Source organism: Peromyscus eremicus, chromosome 8a (assembly GCF_949786415.1).
Source record: "Peromyscus eremicus chromosome 8a, PerEre_H2_v1, whole genome shotgun sequence".
Classification (NCBI taxonomy): Eukaryota; Metazoa; Chordata; class Mammalia; order Rodentia; family Cricetidae; genus Peromyscus; species Peromyscus eremicus.
In genome coordinates this window covers 4,087,644-4,110,121 of record NC_081423.1, presented here as the reverse complement: position 1 = coordinate 4,110,121, position 22,478 = coordinate 4,087,644, and the positions used below count along the sequence as shown (strand labels likewise).

Genomic DNA, 22,478 nt, shown 5'->3' with positions numbered 1-22,478 from the left:
TGAAACCGAGCTAGAGCAAGTGCAAGCTTTAAATACATGTCAAAATTTACGTGACATCTGAGGAAACGCCAACAGTCTACAGCGGCACACAGCTGCTCAATAGCTCCCAGGGCGGAAGCAGGACAGGGGGAAGAGTATTATAGAAGATGAAGATGTGTGTAAGATGAGCATGGTGGGCCTCCACTGTGAGCCCATCAACAAAGAGGCTGAGACAGGAGGATTCCAAGTTGGAGGCCAGCCTGGGCTACAGAGAAAAACTATTTCAAAGAAAAAAATCAAAAAGGCTCCTGTGAGCATGATAGGTCATCAGCTTTCTGGTGAGGGTGACACCAGTACTCTCAGGTCATTGTGTGTGTGTGTGTGTGTGTGTGTGTGTGTGTGTGTGTGTGTGTGAATGTGTGTATGTGTGTGTGAATGTGTGTGTGAGTGTGTGTGAGTGTGTGTGTGTGTGTGTGAATGTGTGTGTGTGAGTGCGCACGCGTGCGTGCACGCACATGCACTTGTAAGCCAGGGGTCAACATCAGCTGTCTTCTTCAACTCTGCTCTCCACTTTATTCTTTGAGGCAGAGCGTCTCACTGAAGCTGGAGCTTCCTGATTGGGCTAGGCCGTCTAGCCACTCAGTGCTGGCCTCTCCACCCCAGCACTGGGGTTACAGGTGACTGCCTCTGCACCAGCTTTAAAACACTAATTTTAAAGCCAGGAGTGATTGGTGCCATCAGAAGTTAGACCAGGGGTCACCTTGGTTAGGGATGGGTCCTGACTAGAAGAAAAGGTTCTCTGGGGTACTGGCCTCACTGGTGCAAGAGGTGAAGACGCACATCCTGATGGGGCTTTGGGACTTTCCTGTGTAGAGGTTACACTCAGACAAACACCTTCTTGGCACCAGGTAGGCCTGGGCAGCAGGTGCCCACAAGGGATGCATGGACACCTGCAGTCTTCCCAGGAGCCCATGCTGGCATCTGGGTCACTGGGTGGGGGACAGGGTGGTCAGAGCACACCAGATTTATTACCTTCTCCTGGAGGTCCTTCATCTTTCTGGATCTTTCTCCTGGACAGTCAGAGCTGTCCAGGTCTGGCTCTGGCCCCCAAGAATTCTCTGGCTCAGCCTCTCTCTTTTCTTCCTGCCTCCAGGATTTGGGGCCCAGTAGACTGCGGATGATGTCTTCAGCATTTTCCAGCCGGAGTCCCAGCTAGAGAGAGAAACCAGGCCATGAATGAGTAACCCAGTCACACAGGTAATCAAGGGTACTCCTACAGACTGGAACAGGGACCTAGGAGGCTAGCCTGGAGCACTCAGGGCTTCCTAGGGACTACCTGGGCTCAGGAAACAGGGCACAACCTTGAAATTTTCAGGCAAAATTTCCTGTGGATTCTTCGGGGGCTTCAAATACCACCTCCTCTGGGAAGCCTTCCTTCTCACATCCCCATCCCAGGCCATACACCCCCACCTGGGTTTCCAGCACACAGCAATAAGATAACACCCAGACTCAGGCGTGGGAATACCCTTGAGGGGTCTGGGGACTCAGGAATTATCCATGAGGCACCCACTAGTCCGGATGACTCTCAGAAGCCGGTGGATGAACGATGAGCCCTTCCTCTGGCTCCCCTCCCGTCCGAGCATCCCTCATCCCCCTGTTCCCTCACCTCTCCTCCTTCCTGCACATTTATGAGCTGTCCACCCACCTGTCCATCTTCTTTCCTCCTGCCCCCCACCCAGACACCTGGTTTTCCTTATTTTCACCTCCTCTCCTTTCCCTCCCGCCATCCAGCTCTCTTTATGGTGTTGGAGAAAAATCACAGGGGTGCTACCCCCAGCCAGCAGAGTCTGACTGACAGGCTCTGGTCTCCCTCAACCAGAAAGGGAGAACGCAGAGGACTCGTCCTGCACACAGACTCCAGGGCCTTGGGGCCAAATGTCAGGACATCACAACAAGCCCTAGGACACCAGCCTCAGAGGTCTTCCCTCTGCCCTCCCACTAAGTTGGAGAGCTTGCCTAGCGTGCACTAGGGTTCCTGCTCCAGCACCATAAGAGGGGAAGGAAGGAAGGAGAGAAAGAGAGAGGGAGGGAGGGAGGGAGTGAGGGAGCGAGGGAGGGAGGGAGGAAGGGAGGAAGCAAGGGAGCAAGGGAGCGAGGGGAAGAAAGAAATTGTCTGTCTTTCACTGTTGCGGCACATTCATCCATTCCTCATGGTGACAAGTAAGGGCTGTTTAATATATGCTGCTCCTCTCTGTCTCCCACCCCCCTCCACTCTGCTCCTCTCTGTCTCCCACCCCTCCACTCTGCTCCTCTCTGTCTCCCACCCCTCCACTCTGCTCCCCACCCCTCCCTCCACTCTGCTCCTCTCTGTCCCCCAGCCCTTCCTCCACTCTGCTCCTCTCTGTGCTCCCCACCCCTCCCTCCACTCTGCTCCTCTCTGTCCCCCACCCCTCCCTCCACTCTGCTCCTCTCTGTCCCCCACCCTCCCTCCACTCTGCTCCTCTCTGTCCCCCACCCCTCCCTCCACTCTGCTCCTCTCTGTACCCCACCCCTCCACTCTGCTCCTCTCTATGCCCCCACCCTGTTCCTTGTGAACACAACTCTTCTCTTCTGGGACCTTTGCACTCACTAGTATCCTGCTTCGCAGACACTCTCTGACCTCAGCTCTGCACAGGTCCCCTTGACTGAACCTAGAGTCACCATCCATGGAAACACACCTCTGGACCCATCCATCAGGTATTTCCAAAGAGCTAAAGAGAGAAAGGAAGACCCGCTCTAAAGTAGCTCCGTTCTACAGGCTGGAATCTGGTCTGAAAAAAAAGGAGAAAGTCTGAGCCAGTGATACGGTTCAGCAGATAAAGGGACTTGCAGCCTTGGCTGATGATGTGAGTTCTATCCCTCAAACCCATTGGAAGGAGATACTTGACTCCCGCCCTCCACATGCACGAAGTGGTGCCCATATGTTCTACCCCTGACAATAAATCAATGTTTTAAAATAAAAAACAGAGAGCAAGCTGTGCGCCCGCATATGTGTGCATTTATATGTGTGTGCCCACATCCATACACATGCACACACATTACGTGCTTCCCAACTGTGGGTGCAATGTGGCCAGCCACCCACACTTCTGCCGCCACCATGACTTCCCACCATAATGGACTGTACTATCGAATTGAGCCTTTCCTTCACTTCATCTTGCCATGGATCTCGTCGTCATAGCAACAAGAAATTTAATACAATGTCCATCCGTCAGGTCTCAGCTCAAACCTCATGTCCCCAAATAAACAGTTTAAAGTTGCTGTGGTCACTTTCAGCCGTCTCCCTCTCTTGTAAGACACTTTCAGAACAACACTGCCCACCATCTTCATGAGACCAGCTGTGTCTGCTCACAAATGGTCACTCCTGGGCTTGTTGACAGTTGACCCCTCACAGAAGGGGTGAAGAGAGTGATTGTTCCTCCCAGCCAGTTATATGCAATTCTGTCCCAACCGCATGTGGCCTCTTGGCCTTAGAGAGGGGCTAAGGAAGGCTGGGGACAGGACATCTATGCGGTCAAGGAGGAGCCATCATCCACACCAGGTGCAGACCTTCCAGCATGGCTGCTCTGCAAGTAAGCTTAATGAATTCGTTGGTTCCTCAGCATGAACTCTGGTGAACTCAAACTTTGGTTTATCATTAGGATTTTCGATGGAGGAGGTAGAAGTTGTTTAGTACTCCCCCACCCAGGGAGAAAACTCCCACAATAGCCTCTCAGAATGGAAAGTACCAGGAGAGCAGGGACCATGCCTTAACTGTTCATCACCATGTATCCAGAGCCAAGCATATTGCTTGGTACATGTCAGAGGAGGAATATTTCTGGGATGGACAGTAGGTAGATAGATGGATAAATGTAGGTGGATGGGTAGGTGGGTAGAATGTGGACAGACGAATTGATGGAGACAAATGGAAGGTGGGAATACAAATCGTGGATGAGTGAATATGAGTGATAGATGGAGAAAGGAATGGATGAGTGGGGTGGATTAGGATAGACAGATGGATCAGAGAGATGAGTGGAAGGGTAGATGGATGAGTGGGATGGATGGATAGATGGATGGATAGATGGATGGATGGATGGATGGATGGGTGGATGATGGATGAAGAGGGATGAGTGAGAGGGTGGATAATGAAAGGGGTGAGCTGGATGGAAGGATGCTTGGATAACACGTGTGGACAGATGTATGGCTGTTATCCATGGGCAGGTTAGATGGGTCAAAATGACAGATGGAATATAGAACAACAGAAGTGAGGGACAGGTGGACAGACGGATGGACAGATGGGATCACTCCTTGCTCTGCCTCCAGGACAGGCCCTAGGGAGATGGCAAGCGTAGCAATCTTACCTCCTGCAGGTTGAAGGCCCGACCAGCAGCATGGACAGTGAGGTTTACCACGGCAGAAGAAAGGAGGAAAGAGCCGGAGGAGAAGAGGAAGGTCCTCTCCAGGTTGCCTCCCAGGCTGCCAGATGCTAAGGGAAAAGAGGATCCTGGGAGCTAAAAAGAGAGGCTACACCCACAGTGTGTCCTGCCCCAGGAGAGGGTTCTCCATCGTCTCCTCCACCCAGTGAAGGCTGATGGGGAAGCCAGAGCACCCCTCCACACCCTACACTTCCCAGGATGGCTGAGGTGGTTCAGGGACCTCAGCTGAAAAGACTTCTGTGGCCTCCCCACTGCCCACACGGAGACCTAACACAGGCCCTGTGCAGCAGCACAAGCATTTCCACTACGCTCAAGGCCTCTACTTTTTGAGTCAGGTTCTCACTGAGCTGTCCAGGCTGGCCCTGGGCAGCTCTATGTCACCCCGGCGAGAGAAAGAGTGCCCTTAGGCCCTGTGTTCTTGGAGACTGGAGCTCTGGGGTCCCCAGGCCTTGTGGCCCCAGGTGAGCCGTACTTGAGCGGAAAGTGACATCAGAATAGGAGGAGTGTTTCCAGGTCTCCGTCTGGAACTGCTGACTGAGGATGTCCTCAGGGAGGGAGTCCCGAAGGTCACATTTCAGGGGATCATCCGTCTCCAGCAGCTGCAGGATGTGGCTCCACACAAAGGAGCCCACTGGGGCAGAGCAGCATCAACAGACGCACAGTTAGCCACTGGCCAAGGTTCTCGGACTCAGCCCCGGCCTGCCACACCCTCATGCCAGGGCTGCTCAGGACCCTGCAGCCTGAAGCTAACAGGAGTAGGACCCAGCCTGTGTACAAAATTCTAACAAGTTTCCTTGAAGGTAAAGGAAAAGTATGAAGTGGGACACCTTGGCTTGGAAGTCAGACCCGCATCTGAACCCCAGTTCAGCTCCACAGATACGAGCTGTGTTACCTCAAGACGGTGCTACCACCTCTCTGTACCTCATCTGTGAAATGGGGATTCTGAGCTGCATGTCAAATCCTCATTCAACTCAGAGCCTTTTAAAGCCTTATGTGTACACAGGTATGCATGTATGTGCATGTGTGTAGAGGCGAGGGGACAACTGCAGATATTTCTTGGGCGCTATCCACTTGTTTTGGGGCAAGGTTTCTCACTTTTCTCTGGAGCTTGCAGATTCTGCTAGGCTGGCTAGCCAGCCAGTGAGCTTGAGAGATCCACCTGTGCCCCCCTCCGCAGCACTGGGTTACAGTGTGGCCAACATACCCTGGACACGTGGTCTCTGGAGAATGAAGCCAGGTCCTCACACTTACTCAATAGGCACTTGACTGGCTGAGCTACCCCCAGGCCTTGCTTCTATTACTTCTAAGTGCACTGGAGATGCTCACACTAGCTCTCTGAGCCTCAGCTTCCTCATCTGTGAAATGAAGTAACATTTCTCAGGGGGCTGTTGGCAAAGGTCAGTCAAGGCCAGAGCCAGAACCCGAGAGTCTAATTATCTCAGAGCAGACAGAGGGGTGATGTGTGGTCCATGATGGAGACCCCGCCAGCGTCCTGCAGAGGCAGGATGAAATGGGTACATGTGTATGGGATATTGCCCAATGGGAATCCTGGCGTAAGATAATGTCCCAGAAGGCACAGCTGGAAGCTTCTCAAACATCTGGCCTTGGAACAGGGCTGACTTTGGGGGGCAGGACACCCATTTATCCCACTGGCCAGCATACAGCCTGGTATCTACAGCCCCTGGCTGATCCCTTGGAAGCTGAGCAGGCTGATTACTATGATTCAAGACAAAGTCCCTACATCACCCCCTTCCTCATCCCCAAGCCTGAGACTAGGCTACATCTTCAAATGACCCTACTTCCACAGAAGGTCATTGGAACATGGGACTGGGTTGTTGTTTTGTTTAGTTTTGCGGTGTGGAAGACGGAGCCAAAGGCCACATTCTGTGTGCAAGGCGAGAGCCCTGTCGCTGAACCGTATCCCTGGCCCTGCATTTACTTGAAGTGAACACACCACTTGCATAGGTGGTTTGGTTTCAGGAAAACGTCAAGTCACCTCAGGCAGAGGTGCAGGCAGCCACTTTGGGTTATTGGTGCTAATGGCTCAAAACTGGAAACGGCCTCCACCCCTCGGTGGAGACAGGTAAAACAGATGGGGGTGCACATGGGTACTATTTGCGTGTGCTTGTCCCTGTGTTACAAAGATATTTGTGATTGGCTGGCTGGTTGTTTGACTGAAGTGCTGGAGACAGAACCCAAGGCCTTACATCCGCCAGGCAAACTCTCTAGCGCTGTGTTGAAGTTTTAATGCCACCCTAGAAAGTTGCTCTCAGGGAATACGTTCCTGGGTTGGGGGAAGAAGGCCTTCACTGTCTACTCACTCATCTTCCTGCCCTGCCCTTTCAAACATGGCTGTAGAGAGAACAGAAAAAGGGCTGTCCTCTCACACCATCCCCACATCCTCACGTCCCCCTCAGCGTACTCTGAGGCACATGCTCTCCCCATTTCACAGACAGAATCAAAGGCTCACAGCAATGTGTCCCTCTCCTGGGACACACAGGCAAGGAAGAGTTGTGCTGGGGTTGGACCCCAGATGTTAACATGCTATGCACTGCATATGTTTTTAAATTTTAATTTCAGTGCAGGATGAAGGCCAGGCCTTTCATGTTAGGCAAGTGGTCTACCACTGAGCCCCAGTCCCACCCCAGCCCTACCCAGCCCCACCCCAGCCCCAGCCCCAGCCCAGCCCCAGCCCCAGCCCAGCCCCAGCCCCAGACCCAGACCAGACCCAGACCAGTCCCAGACCAGTCCCAGACCAGCCCCAGACTAGCCCCAGACCAGCCCCAGACCAGCCTTTGTTCTTTGGAGACAGGGCCTGGAACTCATGATTCTTCTACCTTATCACCTCTAGTACAAGAATTACAGATGTGCACCATCATATCTGGCCAGTTGTTCCTGGGCTTGTGTGCTGTGGAATGGTCTGTATGTCAAGTGTGTTGCTGATTGGTCAATAAATAAATCACTGATTGGCCAGTGGCCAGGCAGGAAGTATAGGCGGGACAAGGAGGAGAAAAAAGCTGGGAAGTGGAAGGCTGAGTCAGAGAGACACTGCCAGCCACCATGATGACAAACAGCATGTGAAGATGCCGGTAAGCCACGAGCCACATGGCAAGGTATAGACTTATAGAAATGGATTAATTTTAAGCTGTAAGAACAGTTAGCAAGAAGCCTGCCATGGCCATACAGTTTGTAGCCAATATAAGTCTCTGTGTTTACTTGGTCGGGTCTGAGCGGCTGTGGGACTGGCAGGTGAGAGAGATTTGTCCTTCTTGTGGGCCAGGCAGGAAAACTCTAGCTACACTTGTGTTTTTGTTTAGTCAGCAGAATTTGTCTTATATTCACACCCCAAGCTCAGAGTTCCCCCGTTTAAAGGGAACTCACTGATCCCCAAGGGGTCTAGGATTGGTATCACCATCTTTCTGTCTTGGTGGTTCTCTCTTTCTCATATCAGGGTCTCCTGTAGACCAGGCTGGCCCTGGGTGACTGTACAGAACTGCTGTGATCTGGCCAGAGTGAGCAGACCTTGGTGAGGCTCAAGGGAGCTGAGGACCTGAGAGAAGGTCTTTTCCCTAGTTATCCATGGGCAGGATGGGGGCTGGAGTTGCCATGTGGGGAAACACACTGGTCAATTGTCCAGTACAAATAAAGATGTAGAGGGTGAGGGGACTCCTAACCACACTGCCCCACCCCAAGAGACACATGGCACAGCCCCTCCATAACACCCCATACTGCCCTACTCACCCTGGGTAGACCGCTCGGTTGCCTGTGTGTGCCGCACCTGGGCAAACACCTCCTCACTGGGGCACCTCATCAAAGCCAGGTAGGCATTGATATGGAGCTCTGTGTCCTCCTCAGGAGCTTGGTAAGGTGAGAGAGCACGGACCTCTGGCTTGGGAAAGATAGCCATCATTAAGCACTCACCCCCATAATGCCCTTGTTCCTACAGCTGACCCTGTACCCTACTGTGAGAGGTAGTGGGGCCACAACCCAGGTCTTCTGCAAGAACAACAAATGCTCTTAAGTTCTGGGTTATCTTTAATATCTTTTGTTATTTGTGTGTGCTTGCTTATTTGAATTTATGTGCATCATGTGTGTATACACATGCATACATGTTTAAATGCCACAGGTCAACACTGAAGACGTTGTCTCAGTCACTTTCCTCCTCGTTTTTTAATTTTATTTTATCTGTATGAGTGTTTTGCCTGCTTGTATGCTTGTACACCACATGCGTGTTTGGTGCCTGTGACACCAAACACCAGAGGAGGGCATTGGATCCCCTAGAACTGGAGTTACACATGGTTGTGAGCTGCCTTGTGGGTGCCGGGACCTGAACCCAGGTCTTCTGCAAGAGCAACAAGTGCTCTTAACTTCTGAGACATCTCTCCGGCCCCTCTCTGCCTTATTTATTGTTTTATTTATGTGTGTTTCCTTGCATGAGTTTCTGTGCAGCATGAGTGTACAGGAGCCCATGGAGGCCAGATTCCCCGGAACTGGAGTTACAAATGGTTGTGAGCCACCATATGGGTGCTGGGAACTGAACCCAGGTCCCCTGTGAAGGCAGCAGAGCCTTTTCTCCAGCAGTCCTCAGCTTATTTTTAAGAAGATTTACATAATGTTTACTTAAGGACTCTCACTAAGCCTGGAGCTTAGCGGTTCAGCTGGACTGGCTGGCCAGCAAAGCCCATGGATTCTCCCATCTTTGTTCCCTGCCCAGAGCTGGGACGACAGGCATGGCCCACCATGCCCAGCTTTTATGTGGGTGCTAGGGATGAAACTCAGGTGCCTACACTTGCGAATAGGCACTTCACTAGCTGAACCATCACCCCAGCCATCTTCTTCTCTCCCCACCAATGCTCTAGGTACAGTTACAGCGGGAGGCCTGAGGACATCTGGAAGAGAACGTAGTAGATGAGGCTAACTAGCAGACCAGATACCAGACCACAGAGAGCTCAGCAGTTCATGGGTAAGGACCTAACCTTGACTGAGTGGCAGACAGGTGGGCCAGCTTTTCCCATAATGACACAGACAATAATTGTCTTGGCCTTTGCAGCTTCTCTTGCCAAGATTCCACTCAGCAGTTGTAGCAGCAAAGTAGTCACAGATAGCCCATAGCTATCTGTATACCGATAAAGTTTTATTTACAAGAGAAGATAGCAAGCCAAGAGGTGGCCCACAGTCTTCCAGTGCTGGTACCCATGGGTTTGGACCACATGGCAGTATCAGAAATCAAATACTTATGTGTGGGTTTATTTGGTGAATAGTCCGCTGCCCACACTAAACACAGGTCCTAGAGGTCAGAGGCGAAGTATGTCCTCACACGGGTACCCAGGCAGGCACCCAGCACACGGGACCGGCTCAGCACACATGTAATGATTTCAAAGGAAGAGGTTAATTCACAGCCCAACTGCAGCAAGAGGGAGAACACCAGGACTCACGTCTGCAGAGCAAGGGATCCTCCGGAAGGCCTGGAGAGCCGATCTCCGGAGAGACGCCCCTCAGGGATGTGCAGGCGCTCAGCATAGGGGCGAGAGCTGCTGCTGCCAGACCAGCATTGCCGATGGCCTTCAGTACAAGCTGAAGCTGCAAGATCGTGGCCGTGGGGTGGACCGTGAGGCCTGGAAGGGTCCCCCGCCCCACCCACTTGTCCAAGGATGACCTGCCAGGCAAGACCTGAACCTAGTGTTGGGACACTAGCCATGCTCACCTGACCAGCATCCATAGGCTCCAGGAAGCTGCAGTTCACACCCAAGGCCTCTCCCAGAATCTTCACAAGGGCGCCAACTCCAGGCAGCTGTTAGCAGTGCTCATCCAGAGCAGCACAGAGGTTGTGTACCAGAGCCGAGATGCCAAGGAAGGCCCCTGGGCTGGCCCCTGGAGACTGCAACAGTGTCTAGGGATGAACAAGAAGGCTGGTAAGTGATGTATGAAGGTCCTCAGTCCTCTGCAACCCTGAGTCAACCTGGCACTCCCTAAGCTCGCAGCAGCCTGGTCCCTACCTCCTGCTGTGGATGAGGGACTCTGCAGTGACTAGTTTCTAGAGAGGTCCCAGGGGTCCCGGGTGTGTGCCCAGGACAGAGATCTATATTCTTAGGCTACATTCATGTAATGTCTAGGGGCATCTGGGGCCTCACAACAGGAGTTAGGAGGGCTAGGGTGTAGCTCGGTGACATAGCACCTGTCTAGCATGTGCAAGGTCCTTGATTCGATGCCCAGCATCAGAAAAAAAAAAAAAAACTAGTGAGAATGTCACTGCTGGATGTGGTGGTGTAGGCCTGTAGTTGTAGCAGTAGGAGAGCTGAGGCAGGAGAAGCAGGGGTTCGAAACCAGCTGAAACCAATAGTCAGATGCTCTTTCCAAAGAGATGAAGCAAAGCAACAGCCAAGAATGGCAGCAGCTGAAGGAGGTAGGCGGGAGCTGTTGTCCTGATCCAAGACCAGGGGTCCTGCTGGATGCCTCTCATGGCTAAGACAACCCACAGCAGTTACCCAGTCCCACCCTACGCCAGCAGCACTGAGTTGAATGACTCTGGTCCAAGCTGCCAGCTTGAGTGAGCAGGGTAAAGGGCCCTAAACAGAAGCTGAGTAGAGAATCTCTCAGGTGGCTCACAGGGTCAGGCCACCTCACACATGGCAGAACAGCCCCTGAGCAAGAACAAGCCAAAGTTCTCTCTGCACAAGTGATGCATGAGCCAGTGACCTGGACAGACTGCTGGACTCCCACCTGGGGAGCTGTACAAGAGAGAAGTCCTCTTCCAGAGACCAGGGGTCCCCAAGGGCAGGCCAGTGTACCCAGGGAGGCACCCCTGGGACACTGAGAGGCCTAGGCTGGGGGCTGGAATCAGCTCAGGTGTGTCATGAAGACAACCGGCCCCCTAGCTCTGTCAGAAGGCTTCTTGGAAGTATGGACCACCCCTCTACCTTTGTTTTGATGTAATTTCTCTAAATGCAAGCTTGAGTCTCTTGATTCTTGGACTATCTTGGTCTAATCACCAGCTTGGAAGCTGCCTGTGAGTTTAGTAACAGGCTCCCACGCCGAGTGTGCTTTCCAGCACACACAGCCAGTCTCCAGCTCACGCCCTGCCCTCACTGCACACCAGCCTCTTCTGCCATGCCTCTCTTCCACACACGCTCTTATCAATTCTGTTTGCTGCTGGGGAAGCCTCTCAGAGAGGTCAAGGACCTGCCTCACGTTGCCCAGCCTGTAGGTGATGAAGCCCTGCCTTAACCCTCGGGTTGGGCTGCCACGCTCAGCTCTTGCTGCTTTTCAAAACAGCTCTGGGCTCAGTCCTGGAAAAAAAGGAACAGGTCCTGGGGCCCCGGGTGTAAATGCTAGCCTGAGACATCCAGTGCTGACAGAGCGGAGAAAGAGTGTAGTGGGCATTGTTCTTCTGTGGATGCAAGATTGCCCACTGGTCCACAGAGCATGCAAGGTACAAGGTGTTCACAGGGAGGGCCCACCAACCTCTCTACCAGCAGGAGTTTTCAGAATTTCAGCATTTATATTTATGCATGTATGTGCGTATGTGTGTGTGTGTACATGTAAAAGAGAGAGGATGTGTATATGAAATTTGTATGTATAAATGTATGTGTGAATATTGGTATATGTATATCTATGTGTGAATGTGTGTAATGTATGTGAATGTGTATTAATGTATATAAAGGTATATGTACATGAGCGTGCTCCTAATAACTAAGCTATCTCTCCAGCTCTACAGGGGCCCTTAGAATTGCCTTACACACATCATGTCATTTCTCACCACAAACCTAAATCAAAAGAACTAGGTCCCTCCTCAGTTCCCATACCAAAGCCAGTCTCAGCGGGCTAAGGGGACGGCTCAGAGACAACCCCACATAAACACTGATGGAATGGCAACCCTCCCATCACTGTGGCACTCTGAAGGAAGAGACAGAGGACCCTCAGAGCAAGCAGGCTTTCGAGACTAGCCTGCACCAGTGAGTTCTGGGCTGCCTCTGTGAACATGCACCTGCACACATGCAAACCCACACCTGCACACATGCCAACATACATCCATGTGCACATTTTTTTAGAAAGGTCCAGAGGGGTTGAGTCTCTGCTCCACATCACACAACAGGGATACACATCGCTGGAATTCAAATCCAGGCCTCACTGGTATGGTGGCACACACCTAGTTCCAGCACTTGGGAAGCAGAGGCAGGATGATGCGTAGTTTGCCGGTAGCCTGGGCTCCATAACAAGTTCCAGGCCAGCCTGGGACATACACCAAACTTGGCTCCCTTCATATGAAAACCAGAGCTGTGGCAGTAAATCCTGCCTTGAATATAGCACCATGTTTCAGCTGCATCCCTGGGCCACGAAGGGAAAACATAATTCCAGGGCGGGAGCAGATCACCCTCATGTGTCCAGCAACCCAGCCAAGGAGGGAAGTCGGGGCTGGGGGGTCATGGGAACTCACCAACAGTGTAAGCACCATGGCATCTGTGGGCTTCGGGATGAAGGCCAGCGACCACAGCCATGCCTCAGCCTGATCTGCCTCCACCTCCCTAGCCAAGCTGTTTCATGAGGCCCACACAGTTCTGGGTGCCACAGGAAGGCAGAGCGTCTACCAGTGGATGCCTGCGGAGAGCAGTGCTCTGTCACTGACCTTGCGGCAGCCTTTGGTCACACGGGGACAAGCCAAGGCTGGGGACAAGGGAGGGACAGACCCAAACTCTCTGAGGAAGGAGCCATGCTGGGCCTGTATTCATTTTGCTGTGCCCAGCTGGCAAACGTAAGAGCCTTGTTCACCCTCTGCCAGGACCCGCCAAGGGGATGATGAGGCCCTGGGTGGCCAGTGGTTTCCAGTTTAAGCATCTAATGCTTTCAGCCCAACACCAAGCAATGGGTGACTTGACTGATTTTATTATCTTATTTCATAGAGCTGGGGACGGAGCCCAGGGCCTCACACACTGGATAAGTGCTCTCCTGGGCTACTGCTCTGCATTGTTTTGATTTTCCATTTTGAGACAGAATCTCACTAAATTTAGGCTGGCCTTGAACTTACTCTGTACCCAGGCCAGCCTTGGATTCATGATCCTCCTGCCTCAGCCTCCTGTGTAGCTGAGATTATAAGCCTGGATAAGGGGTTTATTTATTTATTATAAGCAAAGGATTTATTTTCCTTAACTATTTGTATTAAGACTGAAGAAAGGTTAGAAGTCTCCAGAAAGATGTTGAGGTGTCCTCTTGTATGGGGTTGGCAGTGTCTGGAGTGGGAACAATGACGGTATGGATGGCTTCTCAGGTCATAGCCATCACCCATGGGCCTGGAGCTGCAGGAGACTGTAGGGTGCACAGATGGAGACAACAGCGCCCCCAACATTCTGCACACCACCCACTCTGTAGGGGAGTCTCAGCTTGCTCAACCGGGAGATGGGAATGTGGTGACAAAGACTTGCTCCAGGGCTCAGTAATTCCCCAGGGAGACATGCTGTGGGCTGAGGGCCATCCCCCAAACCATTTTCCTTGTTCATCTGTGGGGCTAGCCTGGGGTAGGGGCAAGGGCAACAAATACTCAAGAGAGTATCTGCCCTCTTGAAACATATATACCTGAGAAAGGCCTCCCCACCATCTGACCCAGAGATCCAGGTAGACATATGAACAGCGTCTGCAAGGATAGTGATGGGGATAAGTACAGGCCCCTAGGTTCAAGTCTCCATCCTAAGGCTGGCATGGTGGCACAAGCCTGTAATCTCAGCATTTAGGAGAATGAGACAGGAGGATTGCTCTAAGTTCCAGGCCGGCTGAACTAAACAGTAAAACAAATAACCCTCCTCTGCTGTGTGACTTCAGGCAAGTGTCCTAAGTGTTCTGTGCCTCAATTTACACATCCAAAGAGTAGAAATACAGCAGCACTTGCCATGGGGTACTTTGAGGGCTCAGTGAATGGGTAGCAACCGTGGCCATAAAAGTCATGTGCTCCTTCTCATGTTATATGGTCATTTTATGAAGGGCAGGGAGCTTCCCTGAGGTGACCCAGCCTGGAGTCCCTGGAGTGAGGTCCTCAGAGAGACCCCTGGGTCCCCGACACCCTTTGCTGGCCCCAGCTCTGAGGGTGGGAATGAGGTTGAGGTGGGATTCCAGCCTGCAGCACCCCATACTGGACCCAAGGGGCTTCCCTTGCTAATCCCTGAGTTTCTACAGACGCTGTACCAGGGGGAACAGCTCCATCTTCATCTGCCAGCCACAGCCTTCAATCTCAGCCCCACAAAAGCTCGAGTCTCGGGGGAAATTCCAGACCCCACACAGGCAGGCTGGAGTCACACCCTATCTGAGGACCCCAGAGAGCAACCAGGGCCACCCACCCCACCAGGGAATCCCCAAAGACAGCCTGCCTGTGGTTCAGCCTCCACCCAGAGTGACGCCCTTACCGATCATCACGGCATTTAAAAGGTGAACGGCGCCAGACTGCAATCAGCTCATCCACAGGAAGGCTTTGGAGCTCAGACACCAGCATCAGGAATGTCTCTGTGGCCTGCGGTGCAGAGCGGGTGGGATGTCAAAGGGAACCCCATGGTCACCTGACCCGTGCTCCGCTCCCAGGCAGAGACAGCCGGACGGTGAGGCCACACATCCAGCTTCCCGTCCGGAAAACACACAGCGGCTGCATGTACTCCATCAACAATCAGGTCCGCATCCCACACTAGGATGTGATGGTGGAAGACGGTACACGCTGCCATCCCAGAGCTCGGGAGGCTGAGGAGGGAAGACTGCCACAAGGCCAGCCTGGACCACAGACTGAGACTCAGTGTCAGAACCGAAAGAAAAATGCGCCATGGAATCTGCACGTGGGACACAGTGCACCCGTGGAGGTCACAGGGCCGCTGTGTGAGCTGGTCCTCTCCTACTTCACACGGGCTCCACGGATTGAACGTAGGTCCCAGGCTTGTGTGGTCAGTGCCTTTACCCACTGAGCGTTTACAGCCCTTGTTTTTGTGGTGGTTGTTTTGGTTTTGTTTGTTTGGTTTTTTTTTTTTTTTTTTTTTTTTTTTTTTTTTTTGAGACCAAGTCTTAAGTAGCTGAGGATGACCTCGATCGTCCTGCCTATGCCTCCTGAGTGCTGGGACAACAGGCACCCACCACCATGTCCCATCTGTCTAGCGCTGGGGTTCTGGGCAAGCCAGAAAAGACGTAGTTACATCCTTAGCTCCCTGGTGAATCTTAGCTTGAACTTTTTTCTTTTAACCTAAGCAGTCCTGAGTGAAATTGTGCGTGAGATTCAATCTTCCTCCCTGTATTTGCCCATCTCCTTTCCAGGATTGTTTTTCAGACTTTATCCAGCTTTAGCCTGGTGATAACCCCGTTGCTGGGGTAGATGCCCACACGGACAGTTCTGTCATTATCCTTTTCTAGCTGCCCTCATTCAGTGTGAATGACATATTTCCTTCTGTACACCTGGACCACTCTGCTAATCTGCTGGCCTTTGGGGTGTCCTCAGACAACCTGAACTTCGTCATCCTTTCAAATGGGCATAGATCGATCATTATACTTCTGTCTCCACCCTGTGGAAAGAGGGGAAGACATGATCTTCCTCCAAATGTGAGAAGGTGCTTTGAAATGCCATGTGTGGTTCCTGCGTCAGTCGGAAGTCACCGAACGCAGCTGCGATCCAGCAATGGCCACAAAAACCCAAAAAGCGAGTTTGAATATTTACTAAGGAATAATCTCCAATTTGTAGATGTTATTATATTATTTGTTTGTTTTTAGTTTTTAGTTTTTTTGAGACAAGGTCTCACTATGTAGCATCGTCTGGCCTGGAATTCCTACACAGATAGACAAGGCTGACCTTGAATTCAGAGATCCACCTGCCTCTGCACTGAATGGAAGGCCTGTGCCACCATGCCCTGCTGTTACTTTCTTCGTTTGCTTGGATTCGGCCTCACTCTTCGGCCCTGGCTGGCCTCAAACAACCCTCAGCCTCTCAGGCGCACCTCCGTGCCGCCTTCCCGGCACCCTGGTTTTTGTTGCCTGCTGTGTTTTTTGGAATTTGGTTTTATCTTCTGTGGTGCTGAGGATGGAACACGGGGCCTTGTGCATACAAGACAAGCCATCTACCTGCTGTGTCTGCAGCCCCTGAGCCTTTCCTATGGGAAAGTGACTGTCAGCAGGGATGGCAGGAAAGAAAGCATGGTCCAAGTTTCCAGTCCTCACCGGAAGGCCAGTCACGGAGGGTCCAAACACTCCAACAGACAGAGGGCTGCCTTCCAAGCACAGCCCTGATCCCTACGGCTGCTTGGTTTGGGGAAACTGACTTCACTCTTCCCATCTCGGCCTCCCTTTAGTCCCAGGTCCCTGCTGCAACCTAAGCCCGAGGCCTTGGGAGAAGCAAGCCCGGAGGAGCTATACTAGGCCCACCTCCTGCTGCCTGCTCAGGAATGAGCCTGCCCACTCAGGGACATGCCACCCTCAGTGCATGGCCGCGGCCGGCCAAGACCGGCTTGGTCTCAGAACAACACGGGATGTACCCAGCATGGTGGCACATGCTGTGGTTTGTAGGGAAGCACAAACGGGGGTCATCACAAGCTCCAGACATCCTGGGCTACAGAACGAGGCCCTGTCTTAAAAACACAGAAAAAGAAAGTTGCAGAGTGTAAAGCAGCCTCCTTGAGGCCAATGTGTCCACTCCAGAATGCAGGGAGCCTTCCTGGGATGGACCTTCTCATCACACGGGCAGCAGACTGACTGCCACTGCTGAAGCTGGCCCCGACTCCGGCAACCAAGAGCCTCTCTGTCACCCCACCATGCCATCTGGAGACCTCAGAATCCTGGGCCTGCTTCTCCCTCTCTGACGCCTGGCTGCAGGACTTAGGGACACCTAACTATCCACAGCCACCACTAACATATAAATAAGCCCGTACTATGTAACTCAGTCTCTGGGGCATTTGGCTGAGATGTAAATCTGTGTTGGAGTGCTTACCTAGCATGTGTGAGATGCTGGGTTCTGTTCCCAGCCCCACCAAAAAGGAGAAAGAAAAGAAAAACAAACAAACAAACAAACAAAAAACCCACTTGGCTCTACAGCCAGCACTTAATAAATGTGCACAGCTTGAGTTTTCTTTCAGAACACGTGCACCCTGCTCCTCTCTCAGCCACCCTGGCAGGCACATTCCCCTCCCCTGGCTCCCGGGTGAAAGCTTTGGCTAGCCCATTCCCACCATTGCCCCCCACATCACCAACACCCGCCCCCCAGAGAGGGCCACGCTGGGAGTTTGCTCTCTATGGGGCACCAAGTCCTGGCTTTGTTTCAGGACTGAAAACAAACCTTGTCTGGGGCCACTGGCCTTAGGAAGGAGGTGAGACACTGTGGTCTCCTGGCAACCCAGACCCGGCTTGGTCCTCCCCAGGGTGCGGCGTGGGGGGGGAGGGTGTGCTGGGGATCTGGTGCTACTGTGTCCCTGGAAGGCCTAACAATTTATCTTTTGGCCCAAGGGACCTCCTAGGGAAGATGGGGGCCCTCTGATACAGGCACGGCTTGCTGCCTCAGGGAGACCCAGGCCCCATAGTGCACCTTGCCCTGAGTCATGGGACCAAGGGAAATGGACAGCCTGGGGTCCAGAAGTGCTCTGGGGCTGGAGAGGAGAAGCAGGTCTGTCCCATGGCTTCCCACGGTTCCCATCCTGGAGCTGGGCAGTGAGATGATGAGAAAAGTGTAGTAGTTCTCAGCTTGGACAACTGTGCGTCCAGGAGACAGCCATCTGGTTGTCATGACTACAGGCAGGGAAGATGTTGGCATGCAGCTGGTGGAGACCAGGAGTGCTTCTTCTGTATACCACAATGAACAGGGCACCCTTCCCCCACAGCAAATAACGCTCAGGGTGAGAAGCCTTGCTGTGGGAACAGACCGCCTGGGTGAAAGGCCCGGCTCTGCTACTTCCTGGCTAGGCAGCTTGGAGCATAGTCCCTAAATTCTGCAAACCCAGTTTCCCCACCTGCAAAATGGGCACAGATAAGAATTTCCCTGAAGGTGGAAGTAGGTAGCATGGATGAGGTCCTTAGCTTCTGGCCTAAGCACAGAGCAAATGCTTGGGTGTGTTGGTGAAGCTGGACAAGAAGGGGAGAGTGTGGCGGAGATACTCAGGCTCAGGGCAGAGTCTGGCTGGGGGCTGGAAAAAACTTACCTCAAAGCTGGTAGGCTGAGCCACACACAGCCTCCTCACTAATGCAGCTGCCATGGCCGCTGTGGCTGGGGACGGTGTGTCCTCCCATTTGTACTGCAGGCTGCTGGGACTCACATCTTTGTAGTCTGTATCTGAGATGGCAAGGCTGTTAGAGTCAGAGGGCCCCAGAGCCGTCCCTCAAATTCTGCAAACGAGTCCTTCCGCATGCTCTGGGCAAGAGGTTAGAGAGGCAAGTATGAAGTCATAGCAAAGACCTAGGTGTCCATTCCAGGGCATGCGCAGGTCAGCAGGTGGGGGATGAGCAACGTTAACAGCAAAGACAGGAAGTAACCTAGGCGCCCATCTGTCAGACAGAGTACACTGGGTTCTGTTCCCAACAGTGCACAGCAAAGGTGACTTCTCTGAGAGCCTGGGGATGTGGCTCAGTTTGAGAACTGCTTGCCTAGTATGCGCCAAGTCCTGGGTTCAATATCCTGCACAGAATAAACCAGACATGGTGGCACACATCTGTAATCCCAGCACTTAGGAGGGAAAAGCATCAGAACAAAAGTTCAAAGTCATCTTCAGCTACATAGCAAGTCTGAGGTCAACCTGGACTATATGAGACTCTTTCCAAAAACAAAACAAAGCTACTTTGTCTGTACGTGTTTTTGTCCATGATGCCCCTCTCTGTGGGAAGTGTTAACTTTAGGGTGACAGGAACAAGCTGGCCATGTCATAACTCTATCCCCAGAACCAGGTGCCTGGTGCAAGAACAGAATCACACTTGTACCTTAGGAGGACCCTATGTCAAAGCTGGAGACCAGACCACTTCATCTCCATGACAACCACTAGGGGAAAGATGGTGAAGGCGGCCAAAGCGGCCAAGCCAGGCTCTGAATCTGAAGCAGGGTTAAAGCCTGGCTTCTGGCTTGTGTCCCTGGGGATTCAGACACTAAGGGAGTGGAATAGGGGAGGAGGGGCATGGATATCATTCACAAATACCGTTCACAGGTCCTTAGCTAAAGGGTGCTGACATTTCCTTAACCCCTTGTAGGAAAGAATCCGTACAGACAAACATTCACAGCTGAGGAAAACGGGGCAGAGAAGCCCGTGACTGAGGTCACATGTCTCTGACAATGAGTCCCATTCAGCACTGACAGATCCATGCGGCCCAGTGGGCTGATGGGTAAAAGTAGGGCTGCCTTGGGGGGTGCTGCCCTCGGAAGTGATCACCATGGCTGGCAATGCACCTCTGGATAAGCCAGAACCGATACTGGATCGGATTCTCACCAATCTTCCTGCCTCAGCCTCTTCAGAGCTAGTGGGATCCGCCACACCCGGCTCGACTGGACACTTTAAACAGGTGGCTAGTGCCAGGCGGTGGTGGTGGTGACGCACGCCTTTAATCCCAGCACTCGGGAGGCAGAGCCAGGTGGATCTCTGTGAATTTGAGGCCAGCCTGGTCTTCAAAGCAAGGTCCAGGACAGGCTCTAAAACTACACAAAGAAACCATGTTGAAATAAATAAATAAATAAATAAATAAATAAATAAATAGGTGACTAGCATCTCAAAAAGGTGGGTTTTGTTTGGGTTTTTGTATGTGTATGTCTGTATGTGGTATGTGCATGCATGGGTACATATGGGTACACATGTATGTTGGTATGCATGCATATGTGCTCATGTAAATCCAAGATTCGGATATTTTTTTTATTGCTCTCTAACATATAATGAAGCAGGAACACTCAGTTGAACCCAAAACTTGCCAATTTGGCTAGTCTAGCCAGACAGTTTACTCCCCTTGGCTGTAATCCTGTGCACTGGGATTACAGGTGAGCTACTATGCCCACCCAGCTTTTTTTTTTTAATTTATTTTTAGCTTTAATAACCTGTATTTGTCTATGTGTGGGTATGTGCATTTTTTTTCCAGGACAGGTTTTCTCTGTGTGGCCCTGGCTATCCTGGACTCACTCTATAGTGAACTTGAACTCAGAGATCCACCTGTCTGCCTCCTGAGTGCTGGGATGTGTAAGCAGTACTGTCAGAGGGCAGAAGAGGGTGTCAGATCCCCTGGAGCTGGAGTTACAGGTGGTTGTATGCCACCCAACATGGGTGCTGGGATCCAAACTCAGTTCCTCTGCAAGAACAATGCGTGCCCTTAATCACTAAGCGTCTCTCTGGCCCCCACTAGCTTTTCATGCAGTTTCGGGATCTGGGCTCCCTTGCTCATGCCTTCCTGGCAGCATTTTACCTAATAAGCCATCTCTGCAGACCCTCAGTTAAGGGGTTTTTCAAAAAAGATTAAGGCCTTGTAACAAGACCCTGTCCCGAGAACAAAAACAACAGCCAAGCATGGTGGCACATGCCTGTAATCCCAGAGAGTTCAAGGCCATCTCCTGCTACACAGTGAGTTCAAGGATAGCCTGGGCTACATGAGACTCTATCTCAAAAAAAAAAAAAAGTGATAATAAAAATATTGTTATTGGAGCTGGAGAGATGGCCCAGTGGTTAAGACACTGGCTGCCCTTCCAGAGGACCCAGGTTCAATTCCCAGCACCCACATGGTGGTTCACAAGCATCTGTAACTCCAGTTCCAGGAGAGCCGATGCCCTCTTCCGGCCTCCATGGGCACTGCACACACGTGGTGCACAGACACACATGCAGGCAAAGCACCCATACACATAAGATAAAAATAAAGGGTAAAAAATAATAATCAATTTTAAGACTTTAAAGTATACTATCCATATTTCCTTATTCAGAGGAATAATTGGTCCTAAAAAGACAAAAACCAAACAAACAAGAACAAAAACATTTCTCTTTGCCCCAGACATAGGCCTTATCAATTCTTTCCATGTACTGATGTCACAGAAAGGCACATCACAGGAAGTTTCATATTAGCAAGAACTTTCTGGAAAATCAGGAATCCTGAGTCAATTTGCCCAAAAAATAGACAGACTAAAAGAGTTGCTGAATTTAAAGCAAATTGTCCTGCAAAAGCTCAGACCAGGAGATTCCATCTGAAGACAATTCAGAGAGAAGGCATAAGAATGAGCCAGTGCCCTCTGAGACAGCAGAGAGCCCAGGGAAACATCTAGAAGAGGCTAGCTCTTGACAGTGGCCATTTCTGGGGCAGCTCAGGGGTACACAGCAGGGAAGGCCTACGTGGGCACTCGGCTGGTCTTCACATCCCCCTTCCCACCGTGGCCAGGGTGACAGCCATCTGGAGAGTATGGGGTCACCTGTGGTGGCTGGGTCCTGGGCTACCACGCGCAGCAGTGTGATGGAGGAGAAGACCAGTGTGTGCACAGCGCTGGCCTTCTGGAACAGGGGTCCGGCTGCGTGCTGCTCCTCACAGGCAGCCTCCTCGTGCAGTACACCGGCCTGGAAGCTCTGCCGACAGTTGAAGCTGGAAGCTAGACTGGACTGGACCAGGGCAAGACACATACTCAGACCATGTCCTGGGGACCCAGGCAGGAACTGCAGTAATCAGAAGGGAGAAGGCCACAGCGGAGCTTCAGGACCCCACCCTCACAGTGACATAGTAAACCCAGCAGAGGCGGGCGGGAGGTTAGAATGGGAAAGCCCAGCATACATGAGCTCAGGGACGGGAAAGAGGTGACATCAGAAGGGCTAGGAGTGGTGGGTACAGGGTGGACGAGGCTCCTGGCCTCTCGGCCCCCAAGGGGCCAGGACTCTCTGGAATAAAGGTCGGTGTGAGTGCAACCCCTTCTTCCTTATTCAGGTGGTCATTGTCCAGAGAACACGTCTGTCATTACAGAAAGATGTGGAGGGGGGAGGGGAGAGGGGATATGATTGGGTGAGGGGAGGAGGGAGGAAGGAGGGAGAAAAAAAGAAAGCAGGGCAAGAAGAGAGGAAGGAGGAAGAGAGAGGGGAAATAAGGAAAGGGGAAAGGAGGGGGAGGCAGGCACTGAGT

General features: G+C 52.1%; 1 protein-coding gene across 1 annotated transcript in view; it reads right to left on the bottom strand.

Moving 5' to 3' along the window:
- LOC131916223 (uncharacterized) overlaps positions 1 to 22,478 on the bottom strand; it is a 130,064-nt gene that overhangs the window by 92,745 nt on the left and 14,841 nt on the right. The window contains 13 exon segments of the mRNA XM_059269531.1: positions 1,012 to 1,191; positions 4,356 to 4,480; positions 4,903 to 5,061; positions 8,172 to 8,313; positions 9,866 to 9,905; positions 9,907 to 10,010; positions 10,135 to 10,320; positions 12,865 to 12,958; positions 12,960 to 13,025; positions 14,819 to 14,922; positions 18,566 to 18,696; positions 19,977 to 19,985; positions 21,784 to 21,962. Of these exon segments, the coding sequence (XP_059125514.1) occupies positions 1,012 to 1,191; positions 4,356 to 4,480; positions 4,903 to 5,061; positions 8,172 to 8,313; positions 9,866 to 9,905; positions 9,907 to 10,010; positions 10,135 to 10,320; positions 12,865 to 12,958; positions 12,960 to 13,025; positions 14,819 to 14,922; positions 18,566 to 18,696; positions 19,977 to 19,985; positions 21,784 to 21,962 (1,519 nt within the window).